Consider the following 24,363-nt stretch of genomic DNA (forward strand, 5'->3'; position numbering starts at 1 on the left):
ACGTTGACTCTGAACTTTTATATTTGGTTTTGCCTTTTATTCAGCAAAAAATAAAATTACATTACTTTATTTTTAAAAATCAACAAAAGTATGTACTGTGGTGAAATTCTAAACACCTGCAAAAACATACAAAAATTGTTGAACCTGCATATTTATACACATCATTTCCTACAGAAATATCAAATTGTCTATGGTCTGTTATTATGAGAAAGTCAGAAGTATCCCTCTAAACCTGAAAGATTTTCATGTAAAATTGGGAGTTCGTAATCAAGACTATAGAATTTTTCTGTGAGTTCCATTCCTAGGCCCAGGAATCTCGCCAAGTGATCAACTTCTATCACCCATTAACATACAAATTTACGCCTACTATTCAGAAATGGTCTTGATTATAATGTCAAAAACTTTTTATAGCTCCAAACCAGAAGTCTAAGGTAGGTGAAGAAAAATGAATGTAACAGTATACTGCCATACTCTTAAGAGAGTCATTTTTTGTTTAGTGAACGAATGTATGTTATGAAAAGTTATTTTACAAGGACTATAAGAATATTTGAATTCAAGATAGTAAACCACTGATATAACTGCACAATATGAATAATTTTGCATAGCTATAAACCTATATTCATTAAACTCATATTTACTGAGCAGTTACTAGGAGCTCGAGATTGTATAACAAGCCATGTACACGAAAACGTGGTCCTTTCCTCAAGGACTTCACAGTGAGTTCAAGTGCTATCCCAGGAGCATAGGACAGTGGTGTGAGAATACAAAAATGGATGCAATTAATTTAACTTTAAAGTTGAAAGAATGTTTTACAGAATAGGAGTCTTCTGAGCTAGATTTTAAAATCACACAGAATTATGCTTTTAGTTCATGAATTTCTTTAGAAATAATCACTTAGTTGTGTATCAATCACCTCTTATTAGAGCATTTTCATTATTCCAGTACTACTATTACTACTACTACTACTACTAAAAAACAAAAATGGACCAACCAAACAAACTCATCACCTCTCAATCTCTCTATGGAGAAAACAGAATTTTCACCACCATCCAGCAGAAAGATGCCTCCACCTCTGGAATTCTGGACTTCCACCCTCACTAAGTAGAAACAAGGAGCCCCTCTCACTCCCAACAAGGGAGATGCAATCAGAGACCTTGTGAGAAGTCTGAAATTCCACCTCTACTAGGGAGAAGAGAAGCACCCAATCCACCCCCTGCAAATGCCAAAGGAGGCCTAGTGGGGAATCTGGATCTTCACCCACACCTGCAGTAGCCCTGTCTCCCCTTCTAGCACAGGGTCAAGGAAACTTGTAAAACAAGATTTAAATAAGAGCCATACATAGTCTCATAATAGAATACCCTAAAGGCCCAAAGTACAATAAAAAATCACATATCAAACCAAGAAAATTCTCAACTTGAATGACAAAAGATAATCAACAGACACCAACATTAAGATGACACAAATGTTTAAATTATCTGACAAAGATTTTAAAGCAGCCATTATCAAAATGCTTCAATGAGAAGTTATGAACATGCTTGAAACAAATGAAAAAACACAAACTCTCAGCAAAGAAACGAAAGCTACAAAGAAGAGCCAAAGTAAATTTTAGCACTGAAAAATATATAAACCAAATTAAAGAGCTCAACAGCAGAATGGAAAGAACACAAGAAAAATTTAGTGAACTTGCAGACAAAAACAAGAGAAATTGCCCAAACTGTTGAGAGAAAACAGACTGAAAATAGGGAACAGATCCTCAGAGACCTGTGGGACTATAACAAATGACCTAAGATTTATATTCATGAGAGTCCCAGGAGAGGAGAAAGAAAGGGGACTGAAAAAGTATTTGTAAAGGTTAGGCTAACATGTCAACTCGGCCAGGTAATTTTGCCCAGTTGTTTGGTCAAGGAAACACTGGGCTAACTGTATTACCGGGGCATTTATGGATTTCAGTCACCATTGACTTTACTGCAGTGGTATATCATAGATAGCTGGTTATAATTACTTCAATCAGGGAGATTGCCATCAGCAATGAGTGATGCTTTATCCAATCAAGTGAATGCCTTAAAAGGGGAAGTGATTCCAACATTGAGTGAGAATTTCCCAGCTCGTCTTTAGACAACCAGCGTCTCCCAGAACTCATCAAGAACCTTCACAGGACTTTCACTGGAGTCCCTGGTTGCAGCCTGCAGAACTTAGACGTGTGCATCCCCATGGCTGCATGAGAGACTGTTATAAAAATCACACAATATTATTGACAGATATCCCTTGTTGATTCTGTTTCCCTAGAGAACCCTGACTAATATAGTATTCAAAGAAATAATGACCAAAATTTTCCAAAATTTAGCAAAAGATATAAACCTTCAGATTCAAGAAGTTAAGCAAACCCTAAACAGAATAATCACATATCATGATCAATCTCTAAATAACTAAAGAAAAAGAAAAATCTTGAAGATTTTGAAAAGATTTTGCAAGATTTTGAAAAGATTTCTGAAAAGGAGAAATGACAGTTCATATACAGGGGAAACCAATTCAAATGACAACAGATGCCAGAAGAAAGTGGCACATTTTTTTTTAAATGCGAAAGAAAAGAACTGTCAACACTAAATTCTACCAAATGAAATGAACCTTCACAAATGAAGGGGAAATAAAGATATTCTCAGACAAATAAAAACTAAGAGAATCTGTCACCAGCAGAAATACCCTCAATGAATGGTTCAAAGAAGTTCCTGAAACAAAAAGAAAGAATCTGAAAGAACCAGGAAAGAAGAAAGACCATGGGAAAGAACAAAAATGCAGGTAAATTCAGTAGCCTTCCTTTTTTTCTTGAGTCTTCCAAGTTATGTTTGCCTGCCAAAGCAAAAAGTATAACAGTACTTGATGTGGATTTCACTGTTTACAGAGGAAACATTTAAGACAAATACAGTGTATCATAAATGAGGAAGGGTAAAGGGAGGTAAGGTTTCTATGCTTCAGTCTTAACTAGGTATTTGTGGTGGTGAAATAGCTCTGTATCTTGTTTGTGGTAGTGCATACAGGAATCTACACATGGGACAAAATGACAGAGAACTATACATGCACATTGTGCCAAAGTCAATTTCTTGGCATTGAGACGATACTATGGTTATCTAACATGCAACCATTGGAGTTACTTGGTAAAGAGTACATGAGACTTCTCTGTATAATATGTTCTACTTCCTACAAATCTGTAGTTATTTCAAAATGAAAAGGTTAAAAAAAAAAGGCTGAAAAACAGGAAAGAACTAGTGATTCAAATAACAATATGAATGAATCGCACAAATTTCATGTTAAGCAAAAGAAGCCAGACACCAAAGACTACATATCATAACTCCATTTATAAGAAATTGGACACAAAGGAACTTATCAGGTGACTGACGTGTTCTAAAATCAAATTGTGGTTATACTTGCATGGGCAAATAAACTTACTGAAACTGTACACTTAAAATTGGTAAATATTATGATATGAAAATTATACATTAATAAAGTTGGGAAACAGATGTGGCTCAAGCAGTTGGGTTCCCATCTACCACATGGAGGGTCCAGGGTTCAATGCACAGGGCTTCCTAGTAAAAGGCAAGCTGGCCCACGCAGAGTGCCGCCCCCCAAGCAGGAACGCTGCCCCATGCAGGAGTGCCAGCCAACATGGAGAGCTGGCACAGCAAGATGACGGGACAAGAGACACAGAGGAGAGACAATGAGAAGACAGGGAGCTGAGGTGCCGCAAGAGAAAGACTGCCTCTCTCTCACTCCGGAAGGTCCTGGGATCGGTTCCCAGAGCCACCTAGTATGAATACTAGCAGACATAGAAAGAACACATGGTGAATGGACACAGACAGCAGACAACGGGGTGTGTGTGTGTGGGGGGGGAAATAAATAAATAAAATTAATCTTATTAAAAAAATAAGCTGTAAAAAAAAGCTAACAATGAATCTGGGTAGCAGACATATGGGTGTTGATGTAAAATTCTTAACTTTGCTATGTTTGTTTGAAAATCATCACAATAAAATGTTGCAAAATTTGTAAGTTCTCATGAACAAAAGAATTAGAAAACAAAAAACACTATTTCCCTTGGCAGATCACAGTTCAAGAAAGAGTTATATAAAGGTAAGTCAATAGCACCATTCAGTGGTATGACCCCATACATCATGTATCCATGTTGAAACCCTTGTTTCATGATGTTCTGTGAATAAAGGGGTTCTGGGATTCCAAGCCCCAATCAAAGCCATCCGTCTAGACAGTGTTCCAAAAATCTGAAACCTCCTGCAGAGGGTGCCTGGTTATTTATTCAACCACAGGATGGAAACCCAAGCACAAATACCTTACATATCTTTTAATTACCACATAGAGAAAATTCAGGTTTCAGCTATCTGTAAATTACAGTACTAGCCATATCAATATAACCAAGAAAGAAAAACCTCAAGAATTTTTACACAAGAATCACAAATTTTCCATTAAAAAAATTATCCATGAAATTTTTTAAAAGAAAACAAACTCAAATGTGGTCATATACACATTGATATCATCTTCCACACCTTTAAACTCAAACCACCAATACACAAGCATGTTATCAGACAATCAGCAAGAAATATTAGACTTAAGCAGAAAAATTAATAAGTAAAAATCTGAAATCATAAAGAGTATACATTTGTGGACAGACATCATCTTATTCATTTATATCACTTTCTAAGGTTCCTATTTTTATTACTAGCACTAAATTTATCTCTTAATTCCAAAACAAAGTAGTCTTGCTAGGCCTTTAAAAAAAAAATGAAGGTACTTTCAAACATCAATAAATGTAGTGTCTAAAGAGAAATAGATATTATCATATGGTACTCTTTTTATCACCAAATTTTATACCAGTGAAAATACTCCTTACAAACTTTCAAAGGTAGTATTCATGTGCATTTTGGTATATAATTATTAAAAACCATAAATATCTAAATAAAAATGTGTCCAAAATTATTAGAATTAAACTGGATCCTTTTATAGTTGGTTACTTTTCTAATTCTCTACAACTTAGCAAAAGAAGGGGATGTTAGATTTAACATTTATACCCATTATGCCTGGCAGGAGGAATATAAATGATGAATGGGAACCTCTAGCAGAGACCTTTTTAAAGTAGACTTAGGTTACATATATTTGTCTTCAAATATATGTATTTGGATCCAGGGGTGGGAGGACAAGTTTTTAATCAATTGACTATAAAAGTCTTAAAAATAATTACAACGATTAATTAAATGTATGAGTTCTACAACTGCTAACAAAGGAGACATAAGATATATATGACTCTGTTTCACCAACATTATGATTAAATAATCACATGAGATATAAGTCAAGAATTTACCTTTGTACTGGCTACACCAATCTCGGGACCAGCGTTAATGTGAACTCCACAATCTGTCTCTCTTGATATAGAGCTGCCAACTGTATTTGTGATTCCCACAGTTAAAGCTCCTCTCTCCTTACAGTACCTAAGAGCCATCAGGGTATCTGCTGTCTCACCTGTGTAAAAGATGAATCACTAAGAAATATGGAGACATTTTGACATATTCTGTTTCTTAGATGCAAAAATAAAAACAAAAAATTGACTACGCTTTCAACAATATCACTTGTTTTAAGTAAAATGTGCACTTAAAATAATTTATAAAACTTTTAATAAGATTTTTAGCATCTCTTTTCCTTGTCTTTGAAAATTCAGCTCCTTGAGAGTAAAAGGAACTTTTCTTCTTTTTAAAGATTTATTTATTTGTCCCTCCCCACCCCGCCCCGTTGTCTGCTTTCTGTGTCCGCTTGTATTCTTGTCAGCGGTACCCAGAATCTTTGTCTCTTTTTGTTGCGTCATCTTGCTGTGTTAGCTCCCCGTGTGTGCGGCCCCACTCCTGGGCAGGCTGCATTTTTTTCGTGTGGGGCGGCTCTCCTTACAGGGTGCACTCCTTGTGCGTGGGGCTCCCCTAAGTGGGGGACACTCCTGTATGGCACAGCACTCCTTGCGTGCATCAGCACTGTGCGTGGGTCAGCTCATCATACAGGTCAGGAGGCCCTGGGTTTGAACCCTTGGACCTCCCATGTGGTAGGCACATGCTCTATCCACTGAGCCAAATCTGCTTCCAAAAGGTATTGATTTTACTCATTCATGAAGAATCATACAATGTCATAATAAATCGTTATTTATCAAGTCAAGGCAAGTTTATCTTTAAACATCAGTTTTGCCAAGACATACTCTCCTTCCCTTCATGTCTTTGAAACCAGCATACCTGATTGACTAATGAAGAAACAAACATCGTCTCGAAAAACTGGAGTGTTTCTATCCAGAAAGTCACTGGCTAGTTCTACCATAACAGGTAACTCGGTCAGCTCCTCCAGAACTTGACGTGTCTAGAGAAAGATGAATTGGTTATTTAACTTTGTTTCAAATCTCTCCTTTCATGACTTCTTTGAACTCAGTGTATAGTTTTCAGGGTTTTTTTCTCAATTATTATAAAAATTACAGAAAATACAAACAACACTGGTTAAAGAATAAAAAATTAAAAATAATCAAACCCCACCACCCAAGAGATAACTACTGTTAACGTTTTAGTGCAAGTCTCTTTAGACACCCAGGCATATGTGTACATAAGCAAATACATTCACACATATAAAATGTTTAGAGAACTTAAGTGGAAAAAGCACTGTTATGAATGAGCTTGAATGTGTTATTGCTAAATTCCCAAATTTTAATTTTAAAAATGGAAATCCATATAATACCCGAATCACTGAGAGATTTCAAATGAAATAACAAATAACCAGTGAAGAAGTATATTTTAAAAATGTACTATATTCATAAATAATACCATTTCCCCACCAAAAAAAGTCAATACACTTTTGAGATCTTGTTTAAGAAGGCTATTTTCCAACTTAGCTGTATGGGGTTAGGGGTAGTATGCCTCTGTTCAAAAGGTACCGTAACATTCTATTTTATTTAATTTCCATTCTAATTAAATTTATTTTGCTGTAAACATCAGAAAATTGAAAATAATAGAAAAATTAACTTTGAGGCAGAAAAAATTTTAGGTCCTACAGAGGTATACATTAAATACTGCTTTAATAGTAACTATGAGTATCACCTATCCTAAAAACCCTTACCGGCTTCTTTACGTAAATGGCCCAGCCCAGCTCATGACCCATCTCTGCATGCCTCATTTCATAGCAGTGAAGAACTGTAACAGTTCCATTACATCGCATCCCTTTAAATTTTGCTTGCTCACTAATTTAAAGAGTTGTTTTGTTCTATTTCGCTTCCCAAAGGATTTTAAATAACATTGGTTCAGGACTTTTTTTTTTTAATTTACTGAAGTATATCACTCATACATAAACAGTAAGTGTATAATAATACATGTGAACTTAGAAATCAAACATATATAACATCATACAGGACTCTTGTACCTCATCCTACCACCAATACCTTGCATTGTTGCCAAACAATTTTAACTAATGATTAAAGAGCACTGTCAAAATATTACTACTAACAAACATTTTCCCCCAACCCACCCGATTATCTTTATGTCACATATATATGAGCATACATAAACAATAAGTGTATAGTAAAAGTTGTGAACTTACAAAGCAAACATGCATAATATCATACAGGGGTGTCATATATCAACCTTCTACCAACACCTTGCATTTCGTGAGACATTTGTTACAAATTATGAAAGAATACTGTCAAAATCTTACTACTAATTATAGTCCTTATCATACACTAGGTGTACTTTCTCCCCAACCTACTCTATTTTTTTTTTAAATATATTTTTGTGACAGAAATTGTGAACTTATAAAACAATCATGCACATGTGCAGAATTTCCAAACAACACCCCTCTATCAACACACATTGTGGAGGAACATTTGTTACAAATAAGATAATATCCTACTGTTATCATGTCCATAGTGTACATCTGACTCCCACTTTCCATACCATACCATTACCGACACAGTACATCTTTGGCATAGATGCTAAAATATTATATAATTACTGCTAACCACAGTCCCTAGGTCACTCCAGTTCTATTTTTTCCATGCTTCTCCACGTTTCCACCACCCTGCAATAGTGATGTACATTTGCTCTAGCTAACAAAGGACACTCTTGCATCTGTACCATCAACCACAATTCTCATCCACCTCTTGGGTTTACCATGCTATTCAGTTCCTAGATTATTCACTAGCATTCTGTCAATTGGTATTTACATACCTAGACTACCATTTTCAGCCATGTTCCCATTTAAAATTAGCTGTTACTCACTATGTGTTACCATCCACTCTACATTTCCAAACTTTTAAAGTAAAGCTAATTAAAACTTCCACATACATTAAACATCAATAGTCCATCTCAGTCCTCGTCTTATTTCCTTTAAGAATCCACCACCAGGAAGTGGATTTGGCGCAACGGATAGAGCATCCGCCTACCACATGGGAGGTCCGCGGTTCAAACCCAAGACCTCCTTGACCCATGTGGAGCTGGCCCACATGCCTGCTGATGCGCGCAAGGAGTGCCATGCTATGCAGGGGTGTCCCCCGCGTAGGGGAGCCCCACACACAAGGAGTGTGCCTCGTAAGGAGAGCTGCCCAGCGTAAAAGAAAGTCCAGCCTGCCTAGGAGTGGCGCCGCACACACGGAGAGCTGATGGAGCAAGATGACGCAACAAAATGAGACACAGAGAAGAGACAATAAGAGACTTAGCAAACCAGGGAGCTGAGGTAGAGCAAAAGAATGATCGCCTCTCTCCTATGCCAGAAGGTCCCAGTATCAGTTCTTGGAGCTGCCTAATGAGAATACAAGCAGACACAGAAGAACACACAGCGAAATGACAGAGAGAGTAGACAAGGGAGGGATGGGGGAGAAATAAATAAATCTTTGGAAAAAAAAGAATGAAAGACAAAAATCTGGCAACTGGAGAAGATGACATCTGAATAGGTCAGGCAGGGCTCAGCTCTCTTGCAAAAACAACAGAGGAGGGGCACAAACTGTCCGAAGGAGCAACTTTGGGGATCAACAGACCAGGAGAATGCCATATGCATCATCAAGGAGGGAGTGGGGACAGAGGGACAAAGAAGCCAAAAAGAAATCCATGAATTACTAGCCCCAGGAGCTGGCAAGAGCACATTTCCCCCATCCTTGAAACAAAGAGCTTTGGTAAAACCCTCTCATAAAATATGAGAGGGAAACAGACATATTTCTCCCTGGGAAAAGGGACGGTGTGGCAGAAGACTGAAAGCGGTTTAAGTTTGGCGAGTTTAACCAGCAGGGCCCAGCTTTGAATCACAGTCTAACTGGCTCAGAAACACAGCCAACAGAGGTTAAAAGAAATCACCTCCATAGAAAGGGTCACCAAAGAGCGCCATCTGCTGGCAGGTCGAAAGAGCGAAGGAAAATAAGACCTTGGAGTCTCTCTTTGCCCTACTATCCCCAGGCTCCCTTGGATCTGGTCTGTATCCCAGTAGAGGGTTCCTGGCCCTGTTCTGATAAATTAAATAGGACAATTTGAAAGTTTTAGAATAAGATGAACCAAAAATCAAAGAAGAGCCATGAAACAAAACCACTAGGCAAGACTGTCAGAGTAAATTCACGAACATAATCAGACACCGTCACATGAGCAAAAAATTAAATCATACTAAGAAACAGGAAGATATCACCCAGACAAAGAAACAAACTAAAAGTCCTGATGACAGGATTTAAAACAACTAATCAATGATGTTCACACAAATTTCCTAAATCAAACAAAGGAGTTGAATGAAAACATAGCTAAAGAGATAAAAGATATGAAGAAGACATTGGGTGAGCATAAAGAAGAATCTGGAACTTAAAAAGGAAAGTAACAGAATTTATGGGAATGAAATACACAATGGATGAGAATAAAAATACATCAGAGGCATCTAACAGCAGATGTGAATGGCCAAGGAATGAATAATAAGTGAATTGGAAGGTAGAGCATCTGAACTTGAAAAGAGAGAAGAACACGAAGAGAAAACAATGGAAAAAACTAAATAGGGTTTCGGGAAATTGAATGACAGCAAAAAACACACAAATATGCACATTATGGATATCCTGAAAGGAGAAGGGAACAGAAAAGGGACAGAAAGAGTATGTGAGGAAATAATGGCGAAAAATTTCCACAGCCTCATGAAAGACACAAATATAAATATCCAAGAAGGACAAGGCAACCAAACAGAATAAATCCAGGGAAGGGGACTTGGCCCAGTGGATAGGGCATCTGCCTACCACAAGGGAGGTCCATGGTTCAAACTCCAGGCCTCCTTGACCTGTGTGGAGCTGGCCCATGCACACTGCTAATGTGCGCAAGGAGTGCCATGCCACGCAGGGGTGCCCCCCGCGTAGGGGAGCCCCACGCTCAAGGAGTACACCCCGTAAGGAGGGTCGCCCAGCGCGAAAGTGCAGCCTGCCCAGGAATGGCGCCGCACACAAAGAGAGTTGACACAGCAAGATGACGCAACAAAAAGAAACACAGATTCCCATGCCGCTGACAACAACAGAATAAATCCAAAGAGAGCTACTCCAAGACACCTACTATTCAGAATGTCAAATGCCAAAGATAAGGAGGATTATGAAAGCAGCAAGAGAAAAGCAATTCATCACATACAAGGGACGCTCAATAAGACTAATCACCAAAGAAGTAATACTCTCGCTATTCACTGATATGATCCTATACCTAGAAAATCCCAAAAATACAACAAAGCTACTAGATCTAATAAACAAGCTTAGCAAAGTAGCATGATACAAGATAAATATGCAAAAATTGGTAGTGTTCCTTTACATTACTAATGAACAATCGGAGGAGGAAGTCAGGGGAAATATTCCATTTACAATAGTGACTAATAGAATCAAATTATTTAGGAATAAACTAAACCAAGGACATAAAGGACCTGTACTCAGAAAAGTACAAAACATCGTCAAAAGAAATCAAAGATGACCTGAATAAAGGGAAGGACATTCCATGTTCATGGACTGGAAGACTAAATATCATTAAGATGTCAATTCTACCAAGACTGATTTATAGATTAAACTCAATCCCAATAAAAATTCCAACAGCCTTTTTTGCAGAAATGAAAAGTCAATTATCAAATTTATTTGGAATGGGTAAGGGGCCCAAAATAGCCAAAATAGGAAAAAGTTGGAGGATTCTCACTTCCTGACTTTAGAGCATATTACTTAGCTATAGTAGTAAAAACAGTACAGTACTGGCATAAAGATATACACAAAGACCAATAGAACTGAATTGAGAGTTCAGAAATAGACCTCACATATATGGTCAAGTGATTTTTGACTAGGCTGTCACACCCACCAAGTGGGTAAGAACCGTTTATTCAACAAACAGTGCTGGGAGAACTGGATATCCAAATCCAAAAGAAAGAAAGAGTACCTCTACATCTAACATCTTATATAAAAATTAACTCAAAAAATGGATCGAAGACCTAAATATAAAAGTTAGTACCATAAAACTCACAGAAGAAAATGGACGGAAACATCTTCAAGATCTTGTAGTAGGTGATTTCTTAAACCTTACACTCAAAGCACAAGCAGTGAAAGAAAAAACTGACAAGTGGGACCTCCTCAAAACTAAATGCTTTTGTGCTTCAAATCACTTTGCCAAGAAGTTGAAAAAGCAGCCTATTCAATGGGAGAAAATATTTTGGAAACCACATATCCAATAATGGTTTGATTTCCATGTTATATAAAGAGATCACACAACTCAACAATAAAAAGATAAGCAATCCAATTTAAAACTGGGCAAAAGACTTGAAAAGACATTTTTTTCCAAAGAGAAAATACAAATGACCAAAAAAGCAAGTGAAAAGATGATGAACATCACTAGCTATTAGGGAAATGCAAATCAAAACTACAATGAGATATCATTCATGCCTTACAGAACAGCCATTATTAAGAAAAACAATGAACTACAAGTGCTGGAGATGTGGAGAAATAGGAACACTCCTTCACTGTTGTTGAGAATATAGAATGGCGCAGCCTCTGTGGAAGAGTTTGGTAGTTCCTTAGGAAGATATATATAGATTTGCCATATGATCTGGCAACCCCACTACTAGGAATATAATCAGAAGAACTGAAAGCAAGAACAGAAAATAGATATTTGCAAACTGATGTTCATAGCAGCATTATTCACAATTGCTAAAAGATGGAAACAACCCAAGTGTCCATCAACTGATGAATGGATAAATAAAACATGGTACATACATATGATGGAATACTATTCAGCTGTAAGAAGAAATTAAGTCAGGTGCATATGACAGCATGAATGAACCCTGAGGACATTATGTTGAGTGAAATAAGCCAGACACAAAAGGACAAATATTGTATGGTCTCACTAATAAGAACTAAATACGGAGAGTAAACCCATGAAAGCAAATTCAAACTATAAGTAGGAGATAGAATGTGGGTTAAGAAGGGGGAGCTGATGCTTAATGTATTTAGAATTTTTAATAAGGTTGATTACAAATGTGTGGCAAGGGAAAGAGGTAATGGTAACACAATATTGGGAGTATAACTAACACTGTTGATTTATAAATGTGATTGTGGCTGAAAGGCGTAAGTCTAGGGATGTAAATGTCAATTGAAAGGAAGCTAAAGAATAATTTAGGGAAGGATAATTTAGGGAAGATTTCAGACATGAATGAAGATTGTGGTTAATAGTACAAAATACAAGAATGTTCTGATACAAATTGTTAAGAATATGGTGATACATTGGGTAAATACAACAAATATAACTTATAGAGGATAGTTTACAGTAATATTGTAATGTTTTTGCAGCAGTGTCAAAGAAGACACTATACCAATTCAACAACTGGGAGAATAAGTGGGTATGGGATTTTTCCTGTTGGTGTACAGTTATCCCTTCCAAATTGCAACTTTTCCCATTATGATTTTTATGTCATGGGTGAGTATAAGAAATTAAATGGGAATTTTGGGGGAGTTCTGCAAAAGCTGCAGACGATACACAAAGGCCAGCAAATGACACAGAATAAGTTTAGAAACTCAGAAATGCATAAAATATGTTTAATATTATATAATACTTAATCTAAATTTTACAGTAAGGTACTGTAAACACCCCAAAGAAGAAAAAAAATCAGATTTCTTCTATGGTACAAAGGAAGGGCCAAAAACTTTTACACAGATTTTCCAGATCGCAGGAGAGCCATTCCCCTAACCCCCTGCAATACAGAAGGGATAACTGCAATGAAAACATTCTAAAACTGACTAAGATAATGACAGCACAACTCTGTGATCAAACTTAGAGCCAATGAGTGTACACTTTGGCTGGATTATACAAGGCATGAGAGTGGATGATGGACTGGATTGTGGTTAACAATACAAATATGAGAATATTCTCTCATGAATAGTAACAAATATACACTCTAATATACAGTGTTAATAATACTGTGATTTGTGGGAAAACTACACCCAATAGTTAGAACTATTTTAATGTTCTTTCATCTTTTTCAACAAATGTTCCACAACAATACAAGATATTGGTAGTGGAGCAATGTATAGGAAACCTATATGGTATGCATGAATGTTTTGTAAATTTACAACTTCTCTAATTAAAAAAAAAGTACACTGAGGAGGTAGAAACTGGCAACTTACTAGATATTTTAAAATAATACATACACCCAAAATAATCTCAAGATCTGTTTCTGATCATATCTTCATCTGATATATTTTGATCATATGAGATAAATTTATGCTATAAATCTGACCGCATGGTGCTGGAAAAACCCAGAGACAATTAACCTTTTGGAAAGCATGCTAATATTTGGAATGATCTGGGTGTAGTTGGTTGTTACCGCTCAGAATACAGAGTAAATCCTAAAAAGCTGTTTGGTAAATGTCACTGATGTTTGACCTCACCAAAAAAATTGAAATCCAGACTAGAATTAATGGTATGAATGGCATTATTTTGGATGATGAACCACAAACGGGTTAACTATAGTAGTTTTGGCATCCACAAAAAAATACACATTACACCTTCTCAAATCTCAGAATTAGAGAATTCTAACACAGCATATAATTTCTGCCCCAAAATTCAGGCTTTGCTTTAGAAAAAGCATTTAATCAAATAGCACCATCAAATGCTTTTTATTTCTGAATAGAGGGCTCATTCAGTAATATATCTAAGCCACCAATGAATTAGCCAATCACTTCTTTAACTAACACTAATGTCTTTAATATAGCCTTCTTTTGCATGCTCAAAACCATCTCTTTATTAGACCTCTTCTCTCCAATATGACAAATATTTTCTTTTCAGGACTATTTCCACAGGCAAAAAAATATTTTAGAGATTAACAAAGCCTTGTTAAGATGCAAGGGCAGGGTGAACAGCTAGTTTTGCTCACTAGTTAAATGACTGCCACCACAAATGTAAGATAATTCGTATTTACAACCCAGCAATGAAAAATTACTATGTTATGGGCTTTGGGAAAGTAGAAACTGAGGGTGTGGGTTTTCTATAATTTACGTATGAGAGCTGACATCAACATCACATAAACCGTCTCTTTATAAGGGAACTATGTAGATCTGATTTATTGGATTGAAAGACCCTTATATTTCTATGCTTCTACAATGACAATAAGTATCTCTGATACAGAATTTCAGATTCCAAAAAACAGTGGAAAGAATGAGTCTGACAAAAGGGAGGCTTCATCTCTTTGCAGAAATATGCCTACCAAGTAAATGCCTGTTGAGGTTTATACATGCTACCAGCCATCTGTCTGGGGCAAGTGGACAATATTAAGGAAAAAACCCAATGACTGCTGTATAGAAATCATTACAAACACAACATTTTAACAAAGGATGGTTTTACATGGTATGTTACTAGAGGTACTATTTATCTGCAGATATCTCCATATAACAGCTACAATTTTAAGAAGTCACTTACTGCTACACCAGCATGGTAACTTGTTCCACAAGCAATAAGAATCAAACGCCGGCACCTCTGGATCTCCTTAATGTGATCCTTCAAACCGCCCAAATTTACTGAAATAAATAATTGTGTATTAATTATTTAGAAAAGAACCATATGAAATAGGCAATTACTTTTCATGAGTGTCCACTGCCAATCTGGGAAACAACATTGTCATTTTAAAAACTGATATTCCTCTTAAGGAGAATTTCTTTATAGTGTGGAAAGTAAATTAAACAGGTCACAAGTTAATTGACCCCCCACCAAAACTTGCAATTAACCTATTTCATCCCTCTACTTGCCCACACAGTCACAGTATTTATCGCTTTCTACCTTGTTCAGTCATCTTTACATTTCACTAACTAGATTAAAACCTATTTAAAAGGCAAAACTATAGGGACAAACGACAGATTAGTAGATGTCAATGGCTGGGGTAGGGAAGGGGTTGACTACAAAGGGAAACAAGGAAACTTGGTGGCCAAGGAACTGTTCTACATCTTGATTGCTTCGGAGGTTATGATTATGTTGTGGAGTTTTGTCAAAAGTCATGGAACTATACACTTTAAAAAGGGTAAATTTTAATAAACTTAAATTATTTCTCAATAAAATCCCCCTAGGGAAAAAAGTATCTTAGTTACTTTCATTTCCCATATGGTGCCTAGAACAGTGCTTTGTGCACAGTATAAACCCTCACTCCTCTTAGTCTTTCAGATAAAAAATCCAGGAGTCACCTTTGATTGCTCCTATCACTCCTCCACATCCACTCTTCCACAAGCAAGTCCCATGAACTCCACCTTCCAAAGCTACCTCACATACTAGCTGTCACCTTAGTCCAATGTCCCTCCCCTGCAGGATAGCAACTTTCTCCTAACTAGTCTTTTACTCCTGCCCTCTTCCAGTCTGTTCTCCACACACAGCCAGAATGATCTTTAAAGAGTTATCTTAAAATTATATATATATATTTGAACTCAGAACCCTCCAGTAAAGTCTGTTCTCTCTTTTTCCTGTTTCTAAAGCTATAGATGTGTTCTTTTAAATGTCCTGTTCAGATATACTTCTATGTAAGGTTAGTTTTCTACCTGTGAGAAATGTTTATTCAACACCCATTCCGTTACTCAACTAATACTTATTGAGCATCAACCAAGTGCATTTACTATTTAAGGCACTGAGTGATACAACAATTCTACACTCAAACTTTTCAGAGTCTGGTAGAGGAGAAAGACAGGTAAGTAACCCTGCGTATCCTCCTGCTCTCCGACCACTACTCAGTCTGTCTACTCCATCCCTCTTCATCTCCCCACCCTTTGCTTCTACCTTAATTAGTTACAATACAGAACCAAGTATATGTTTTTACTTCATATTTTTGAACGTTACATTCTCCTTTAATTTCAATGGGGAGAGAGTAATATTTCTATTTTAAAAAATCAGCCAAGTGTAAAACAAAACAAAAAGTTTCACTGGCTTCCCAAATAGCTTAGAATAAAATTCAAACTCTGCATTCTGTAAAAGAAAGTACCCCACACCCACCCATGTTAGAATGTATTCAAGGCTCTCCACAGCATTTCCTCCCGCCCTCTTTCCTAGACTTACTTCTCTTTAACCCTCTTCAAGTGCCGCACATGAAGACAAAATGGACTACAGATTATTCCATAAACAGACTGCTTATGGTTTTGCTACTGCCTCCCCTTATCTAACTAATGTTGTTTCATCCAGTTAAAATGCCTCCATCTCATCTTCACCTATTCACCTTTCAAAACTTTTAAATCCCACACTTACCTACTTCAAGACACCTTCCCTGACCCATGCCCACTAAAAGATTCATTCTCTATTTTCTCTGAACTCAACAGTAAACTTTAAACCTTTCAACATTAAAATGTTTCTAATGAGGGAGTCAGTGTAGTTCAATGGTTGAGCACCTGCTTCCCATGTTACAAGGTCCCAGGTTCAACCCCTGGTACCTCCTAAAAAAATCAAAAAGTTTCTAATGCCATTTGTCATATTTTAACTTTTTTAAAATAGTTATTTATATATTTATCTCCTCCTTTTAGAGTATAAGAACCTTGAGGACAAGACTATCTCAGGGAGTTTTCCTATCATCCTTAGTCCACATGCTCTACAAAGAGTAGTGTTTAATTCATAATTCAGCTTTCAACAAATCTCTCCTGCAGTGAAAAATCTGATGCTGTTGAGAGAAAAAAAGATATAAAGCCAGCATTTAATTAGAGAAATAATTTTCTAACAATTATCAGGTTGTGAGAGGAAGGAAAAGATACTTAACACCGTACCTATGTCCCAGAGATTCAGGAATGAAAAATTTTTTGTATACCAGTTATTGTTTTTTAAAATTTAATTCCTAATCTTGAGAAGCTTAACTTAAAGCTTGTTTGTTAAATTGTTTATTAAACTGGTCATGATGAAAAACAGACTTAGCAATAAATAGTTTATGGACATACTATGATCACAGACTGTCAATTTCAAACTCGTATCAGCAAGGTGTGCAAACTCTGACACAAGGTCTAGTCAGAATTCCCAGAAACAAGAGTAGTTCCACCCCCTCATCTCTACTTAAAAACATAGGAAGGTAGAGGGTATTCCATAAGACAATGGACAAACATCTGAAGGACTTCTGTGGAAGTTCACACCTTCACTCACTTTTCAACTAAGAGAGAAATCTAAGTTGACCAAATACTCAGTCTCAACATGGGGCCCACATTCCATTCATAACAGAATTCACAACACCCAGCAGTTTCTGGTATGTAGGAGAAGCCTACGAAATGTTTGCTGAGCTGCAAACAAGTTAATGTTTTTAATGGTATATGGAAGGACTTCAGAAAGATAGCTGGATGCCAGTGATGGCTGACAGTTATATTCGTTCCACAGGCTATAAAGGAAAATGAACTTTCAGGTTGTCAATGTCAACCCTCACAGGAGACTTTGAAATAACAAAATAATTAATATGTAATTACCAGTGTAGTCATCAAAGTTGACTCTTCCTCTCATTGTGTTCACAACTGATTCTGGCTGCTCAAAAATTTCCTTTTGCATAAACGAACTGAAGTTGCCTAAAGTAAAATAAATTTCATTATAACAAAAATAAGCTAAAGAAAATGTAATTTATATACAACTGAAAGTCTATCCCCTTTAACATAATCTTATAAATGAAATTTTAAAAAAGTTCACGCAATAGTGAACAACATTTACACAAGACTACCTAAAGGTTTCAATCAAAACATTTTAATCTATGTGATAAAGGCAAATAAGGAAGAAAAATCAATTTCATTAACTTTATACCTAAATTAGGCAATAACAGCAAAACTGGGGAGTGCGACAAGCTTAAGTTTTAAGAATCAGACCTAGGTTCAAATAACGGTTCTATCCTTCAACAGTTAAGTAACTTTGAGGAAATTCCTTCATCTATAAAATAAGAACATCACAGCTACTCACAGGATTGTAGTACGGATTAAAAGAGTAAAAAAACTGACATACTTGTTCTGCAATATATGCTAGCTTTGAGATTCCTACCAAAACCTCATCATAAAAGGAGAATAAAAACCATAATATAATGATCATAATAGTTAATAGCACAAGCCTCAGTGTGTCAGGTACTGCTCCAAGTGCTTTACATATATTAGCTCTCTTAATCCTCAAAACAATCTTAATGCGGTAGGTCCTATTATCACTACTTTACATATGAGAATACTGAGGCACAGAGACGGTAAGAGAGAAATAAGGAACAGAATACAAACTACATTTATGTTGATAAAGTATCTTAAAAATATTGAGTACTATTTTAAAAAGCACACTCTTTTTAAATTTTTTTTTTTTTTTTAAGATTTATTTAATTCCCCTCCCCTCCCCCGGTTGTCTGTTTTCTGTGTCTTTTTGCTGCGTCTTGTTTCTTGTTTCTTTGTCCGCTTCTGTTGTCGTCAGCGGCACGGGAAGCGTGGGCGGCGCCATTCCTGGGCAGGCTGCTCCCTCCTTCGCGCTGGGCGGCTCTCCTTATGGGTGCACTCCTTGCGCGTGGGGCTCCCCTACACGGGGGACACCCTGCGTGGCGCGGCACTCCTTGCGCGCATCAGCACTGCGCATGGGCCAGCTCCACACGGGTCAAGGAGGCCCGGGGCTTGAACCGCGGGCCTCCATTGTGGTAGACGGACGCCCTCACCACTGGGCCAAAGTCCGTTTCCCTCTTTTTTAATGTTGAAACAACAAACCATGAGTTAATTGGAAGGAGACCTATCGTTAAGACATGAGATAATTTCTCTGAAGAATCACCCTTTTATTGGGGTTATTCTTTCACTAAACACGTGGAAAGACTTCGCTCTGCATTGTTTTATCAGATTCGTATGCTAGGACAGGAAATAGGACACCCCCTTTCCACTGAAAACACCAACTATATAATGACAAAAACTTTTACCCTTCATGATCTGCTGTAGTTCCATCTGCAGGGTTTGCACAGCTCGGCCAGGGTGATCTCCTGCAGTTCGTTTAATTCGATGGATAGAAAGACGGCCATCCACTACTGCTGCGACATCATCATCTTCAAGAAAGATGACGCGATTGGTGTGTTCTATGACAGCACTATAAAATGTTCAAGTAGATATTACAGTTAATAACCAATAACTAAAGATAACTGCTACATACGAAACTATCATTAGGTCACAAGGACCAAGTTAAATACAAACTTTATCATCCTGCAATATCTCCGAAGGTCTATGCATTCATTCGTTCGTTCACCTCTTAAATATACATTAAACATTATAATGAAGAGAAAGCATCTACTGAAAGTCCAATACTACCTTTTACTTTCAATTTTTAGAAAGAGTTTATTGACTAACTTGGTGGGGGGGGTGGGCACAACGATGAACAAATCTCTGTGCCTACAATGAAAGAACTGCAGGAGGTATATATGACAGAAACATTAAAACCTATGAGAATAAATATGAAGTTAAATTAATTATGCAGGTTCAAAAAAGGAAACAACCAGGTTGTGGGATAAGGACAGGATTCCTGAAAGACATGATGCTTGAAATAATCCCTGAGGAAAAATGGTACATTTCAGAAGATCAAGGAGAGTATTTTGATTTGAACAGTTGTACTTTTATAATTAGGAGAAAGAACTTGTAGTAGTTGAATATCACATGTTTACTTTAGATATGTCTCTAAGAAATCTAGATGTGACCTCCAAGGAAATGGCAACATAGGAAGAGAGATCAGGAAAAAACTTAGGTAATGGGACACACCTGGGAATCAACTAAGACACAGATGAACTGGCTGAAAATGTAGAAAAGAAAAATAGAAGAGAGGGAAAGACAGAAGAGAGTCAAACTACATATAGGAGTAATCATTATAGAACCAAATAAAAGTTCAAAAGGGAGAAAAAAAAAGATCAGAGGTAGGAGGCCATTCAAGAAATAAAGTGGTGCTCTCATGGAAATTTGGGGAAAGTTTCATGGAAGGGGAGGCTAATCCTGTCAAAAGCTGCAAAGATACAAGAAAAATAGGGTCACTGGGTTTGGAGGTCACTAATGATCTTTGGAGAGGTTAGAAACTGAATGGTTAAAAAAAAGACAAGAACATAATTTACTCTTCCGGAAAATTCAGTAAAGATAAAAAGAAGTGAGAAGTGGTCAGACCAGGGAATACACAGAAGACTTTGGATTTTGTTTCTTGAAATGGGGGAGAAATGAATTTGCTTGGAGACAAAAAGATAAAAAGGAGAGTTTGGATGATTGACAAAGCACAGGGGAAGAATTAGCCTCGACAGTGAGACGGAGTATTTTTTTCTCTGAAGGAACAGTAAAAAGAGAAAAGGTGGAAATGCAGAATGATTTCTGAGATGACCAGCAGTACTGAATGTGGCCTGCTTTATGAGACAGTCTTGATGAAAGAGCATTTTATAACCACAGACTGACAATCTTAAACAGACCTCGGTAAGATGAACAAATGCTTGTGACACAAGGTCTAGACAGAATTTCCAGAATCAGGACCAGTACTGCAACCTCACCTCTACCTTAAAAACGAAGGAAGGTACTGGACACACATCTAAAGACCTTTGTGGAAGTTCACGTCTTCACTCATGCTTCCCAACATGGGACCACATCTCATTCTAGAATCCACAATACCCTGCAAAGTTTCTGGTATGTAACAGAAGCTCACTAAATGTTTGCTGAAAAGAAGCTAATGTTTTTAATGGTACCCTGAAAGACTTTGAAAAGATAGCTGGCTGCCAGTGATGGTTGACAGCTGTATTTGTTCCACAGGCTATAAAGGACAATGAACTTCCAGGTTGTCAATGTCAACTCTCAAAGGGGAGTTGGGGGTGGGGTGAAGGGGTAGAGGAAGGTCACTGTGGCTAATGAATAAAAAGACCTCTGTGCAAGAAACTAACCAAATCAGATTAGCTCAGATAAAAAATGTATTGCTCTTTCCTCCTTATTCAGTCATTCAATAAAACTCCTAAATATTTCTCAAAGCTTCTGCACCACCAAAAACCAGTTCAAGCTACCAACAGCTCCCAGCTAGACTACTGCAGCAACCTCCTACATCTATCCACTTGCCCTCTCAGTTCTCTTCATCCATTCTCCAGTGCTGCCAAATGGATTTTATCTAAGGGAAACTCTTATCATGATTTGCCCCTCACTCAACCAACCACTTGATGGTTTTTCCCTTTGGCTCTCAGAACAACAAAAGGCCCTAATATGATCCCTGTACCTCCTTCTCCAACTTCATCTCCCATTAAACTCCCTGTTGCTCTCTCTATGCCTGCCACAATCACACCTATTTCAAGCTCTCATCAATTGATCCCTCTGAATAGAATGAATACTATTCTTTTTTCCTCTTCCTAATTAACTCCTAATCTCTCTTTAACTCTTAGTTCAAGAATCATTCCTTTAAAGAAGCTTACCGATAGAAGGGTAAATCACCCTGTTACAGGATTCTGTCACAACTGGAATTCTATATTATTTGTGATTACTGATGAAAAACTGTCTCCTCAGCACACTCTGAGCTCCTTAACAGCATGTAATATTTTTATTTTTACTCATCATTATCTCTTGAACCTAGCACACGGCTAAGGTCATTGTGAATACAAACTTATGAGTTAATGGAAAAAAGGCTAACAGACTCATCTTCCCGTAATTTCCAGTTTGAGCCCATAATTGTCAACTCAGTAACTTAGTGAGAGCAATGACACATCATAGCACTGACTACAATTACACTCCTGCAAAAATAAAAAAATAGTAAAGTTTTCTTCCCCATTGAGATAATACATTACCTGAACTGTAGAACTGCATCATTTTCTTATTTTTAGTTCCCCTTGTTTTCAGGCACAATGAATGACTCAATTAATTACTGGCAATTTGAGTGATTCCATTTTATCCTCATTATTATTGCTATTTCATTTATAAATGCATTCAAGCATCCCAATGAATTTTCTCTTAACATGTCCACTACTCCCTTTATAAAAGGTGATTATGCTTCAAATTCCTTCTGAATTAAAAGGTAAATCTCCACATTAGACTAAAACCACAATAGTTTAGCAAGTATACTGTGACTGGTGGAATACCAAGTCAGAGGACCTTTCTACCATCCTTCAACCTAAACTCTCCTCTCCACAAAACTTGGGTAAGGCTCCTTACAGGGGTGGTGGGGGCACCAAAAAACTTGTATTTCATGTCTCAAGGAGTATATCTGTTTTTGGTAAACTGACATGTCTTTTAAATAAAGAGAAAAGGTATTCTTGAAACCCCATCTTCAAAAAGGTTATGTAAATTTCCTATTTTTAAAAATTCCCTTACACACCATTACTAGAATCACATAAAACGACTTCTTGGCTTTCAGTAGCATGAGAACTTTTACTAAAAATTTTACTAAAAATTCTCTATGAACCAACTAAGGAAGCTCACCTTGCATCAGAAGCAAAGTAATACTCAACCGCTTTTTCTTCAACAGGGAAAAGGCAAGTTGTGCTGTCCACACGAGAAAGATTGCAACTTCCTTTCTTGTCTTTGCCTAAAGCATGAAATTAGCATGAGTCTAATGTAGAATATCATGGCCAATTTATAAATGTACATAATTTCCTACCAAATCAACAAGAATCACAGCAACACAAAATAATGTCAGCAATCTTAAAATGCCAGGTAGATCATCTTATTTCCATGCAAAGAGCCAATATATAAGAACGGACAAAAGGTGTAGAGTGAAATAGCCAACTACCAAAATGCATGGTAAGTAACACTGCTACATTAAAAAATTTTTTTTTAAATATTTCTTTTCCAGGTAAAAGTCAAATTATTCATTAATATCACTAACCTGTTTTTTTGTTTTTCTTTTTTCTTGAAGTACCTGATGGGGGACTGAACCTAGGACCTCATATGTGGAAAGATGGCACTCCACTACTGAGCTATATCGGCTCCCCTAAGTTGTTTTTTTTTATTTGTTTGTTTGTTTTGTTTTTAGGAGGTACCAGGAATCAAACCTAGGACCTCATACATGGGAAGCAGGCACTCAACCACTTGAGCTACATCTGCTTCCTAACTTTGTTTTAATCAAAAGTACATATAGTGTAACCTCAAAAGGACAAATATTGTATGGTCTCATTAATATGAACTAAATATGATAAGTAAACTCACAGAGGTAAACTCTACAGTATAGGTTACTAGGAAATAGAATGTAAGTTGAGAATGGAAGCTGAGGCTCAATGTATGTAGTATTTTTAATAAGATTTATTGTAAAAGTGCAGAACTGAAAAAAGTAGATGATAACACATTATAGTGAGTATAACTAACACTGCTGACTTATAAATGAGACTATGCCTGAAAGGGGTAGTCTGTGGATGTAAGTGTCAACTGAAAGGAAACTAGAGAATAATCTAGGATATGTATAACACAGGGATTTCAGTGGTGGATGCGGACTGTGGCTAATAGAATATAAGAATGTTCTTTCACAAAGTGCTGAGAATATTGTGATACATGGGAAGATTACAATTAATGTAACATGGATGATAGTTAACAGTAAGAATGCAATATTTTTGCAGCAATGGTAAAGAAGATATATCAACTCTAAGAGACAACTATAAGGGGGTTTAAGGGGATAGGGGATTTTTCCTTTCGGAGTAATGAAAATGTTCTAAAATTGACTGAGGTGATGACAGCACAACTCTGTGATAAAAATGAGAGCCAAGTATACACTTTAGTTTGTTCAAAACGTGGGGTTGTATAACACAGGGAATCCAGTGGTAGAAGATGTGGCGAACAGAAAAAATATAAGAATATTCTCTCATGAACAATAACAGATGTGTAGTACAAATAGAAGGTGTGCTAATAATCAGGTGGGTTGGGGGAAAAATAAACCAAATATAAGATATGGTCTATAGTTAGTA

General features: G+C 36.8%; 1 protein-coding gene across 1 annotated transcript in view; it reads right to left on the bottom strand.

The window, feature by feature from the left end:
- GFPT1 (glutamine--fructose-6-phosphate transaminase 1) overlaps positions 1–24,363 on the bottom strand; it is a 70,555-nt gene that overhangs the window by 12,600 nt on the left and 33,592 nt on the right. The window contains exons 9-14 of the mRNA XM_058278700.2: positions 22,889–22,994; positions 19,399–19,562; positions 17,948–18,043; positions 14,958–15,055; positions 6,273–6,393; positions 5,363–5,520 (exon numbers count right to left, since the gene is read on the bottom strand). Of these exons, the coding sequence (XP_058134683.1) occupies positions 5,363–5,520; positions 6,273–6,393; positions 14,958–15,055; positions 17,948–18,043; positions 19,399–19,562; positions 22,889–22,994 (743 nt within the window). The remainder of the gene's footprint in view (positions 1–5,362; positions 5,521–6,272; positions 6,394–14,957; positions 15,056–17,947; positions 18,044–19,398; positions 19,563–22,888; positions 22,995–24,363) is intronic.

This window comes from Dasypus novemcinctus, chromosome 17 (genome assembly GCF_030445035.2).
Source record: "Dasypus novemcinctus isolate mDasNov1 chromosome 17, mDasNov1.1.hap2, whole genome shotgun sequence".
NCBI lineage: Eukaryota > Metazoa > Chordata > Mammalia > Cingulata > Dasypodidae > Dasypus > Dasypus novemcinctus.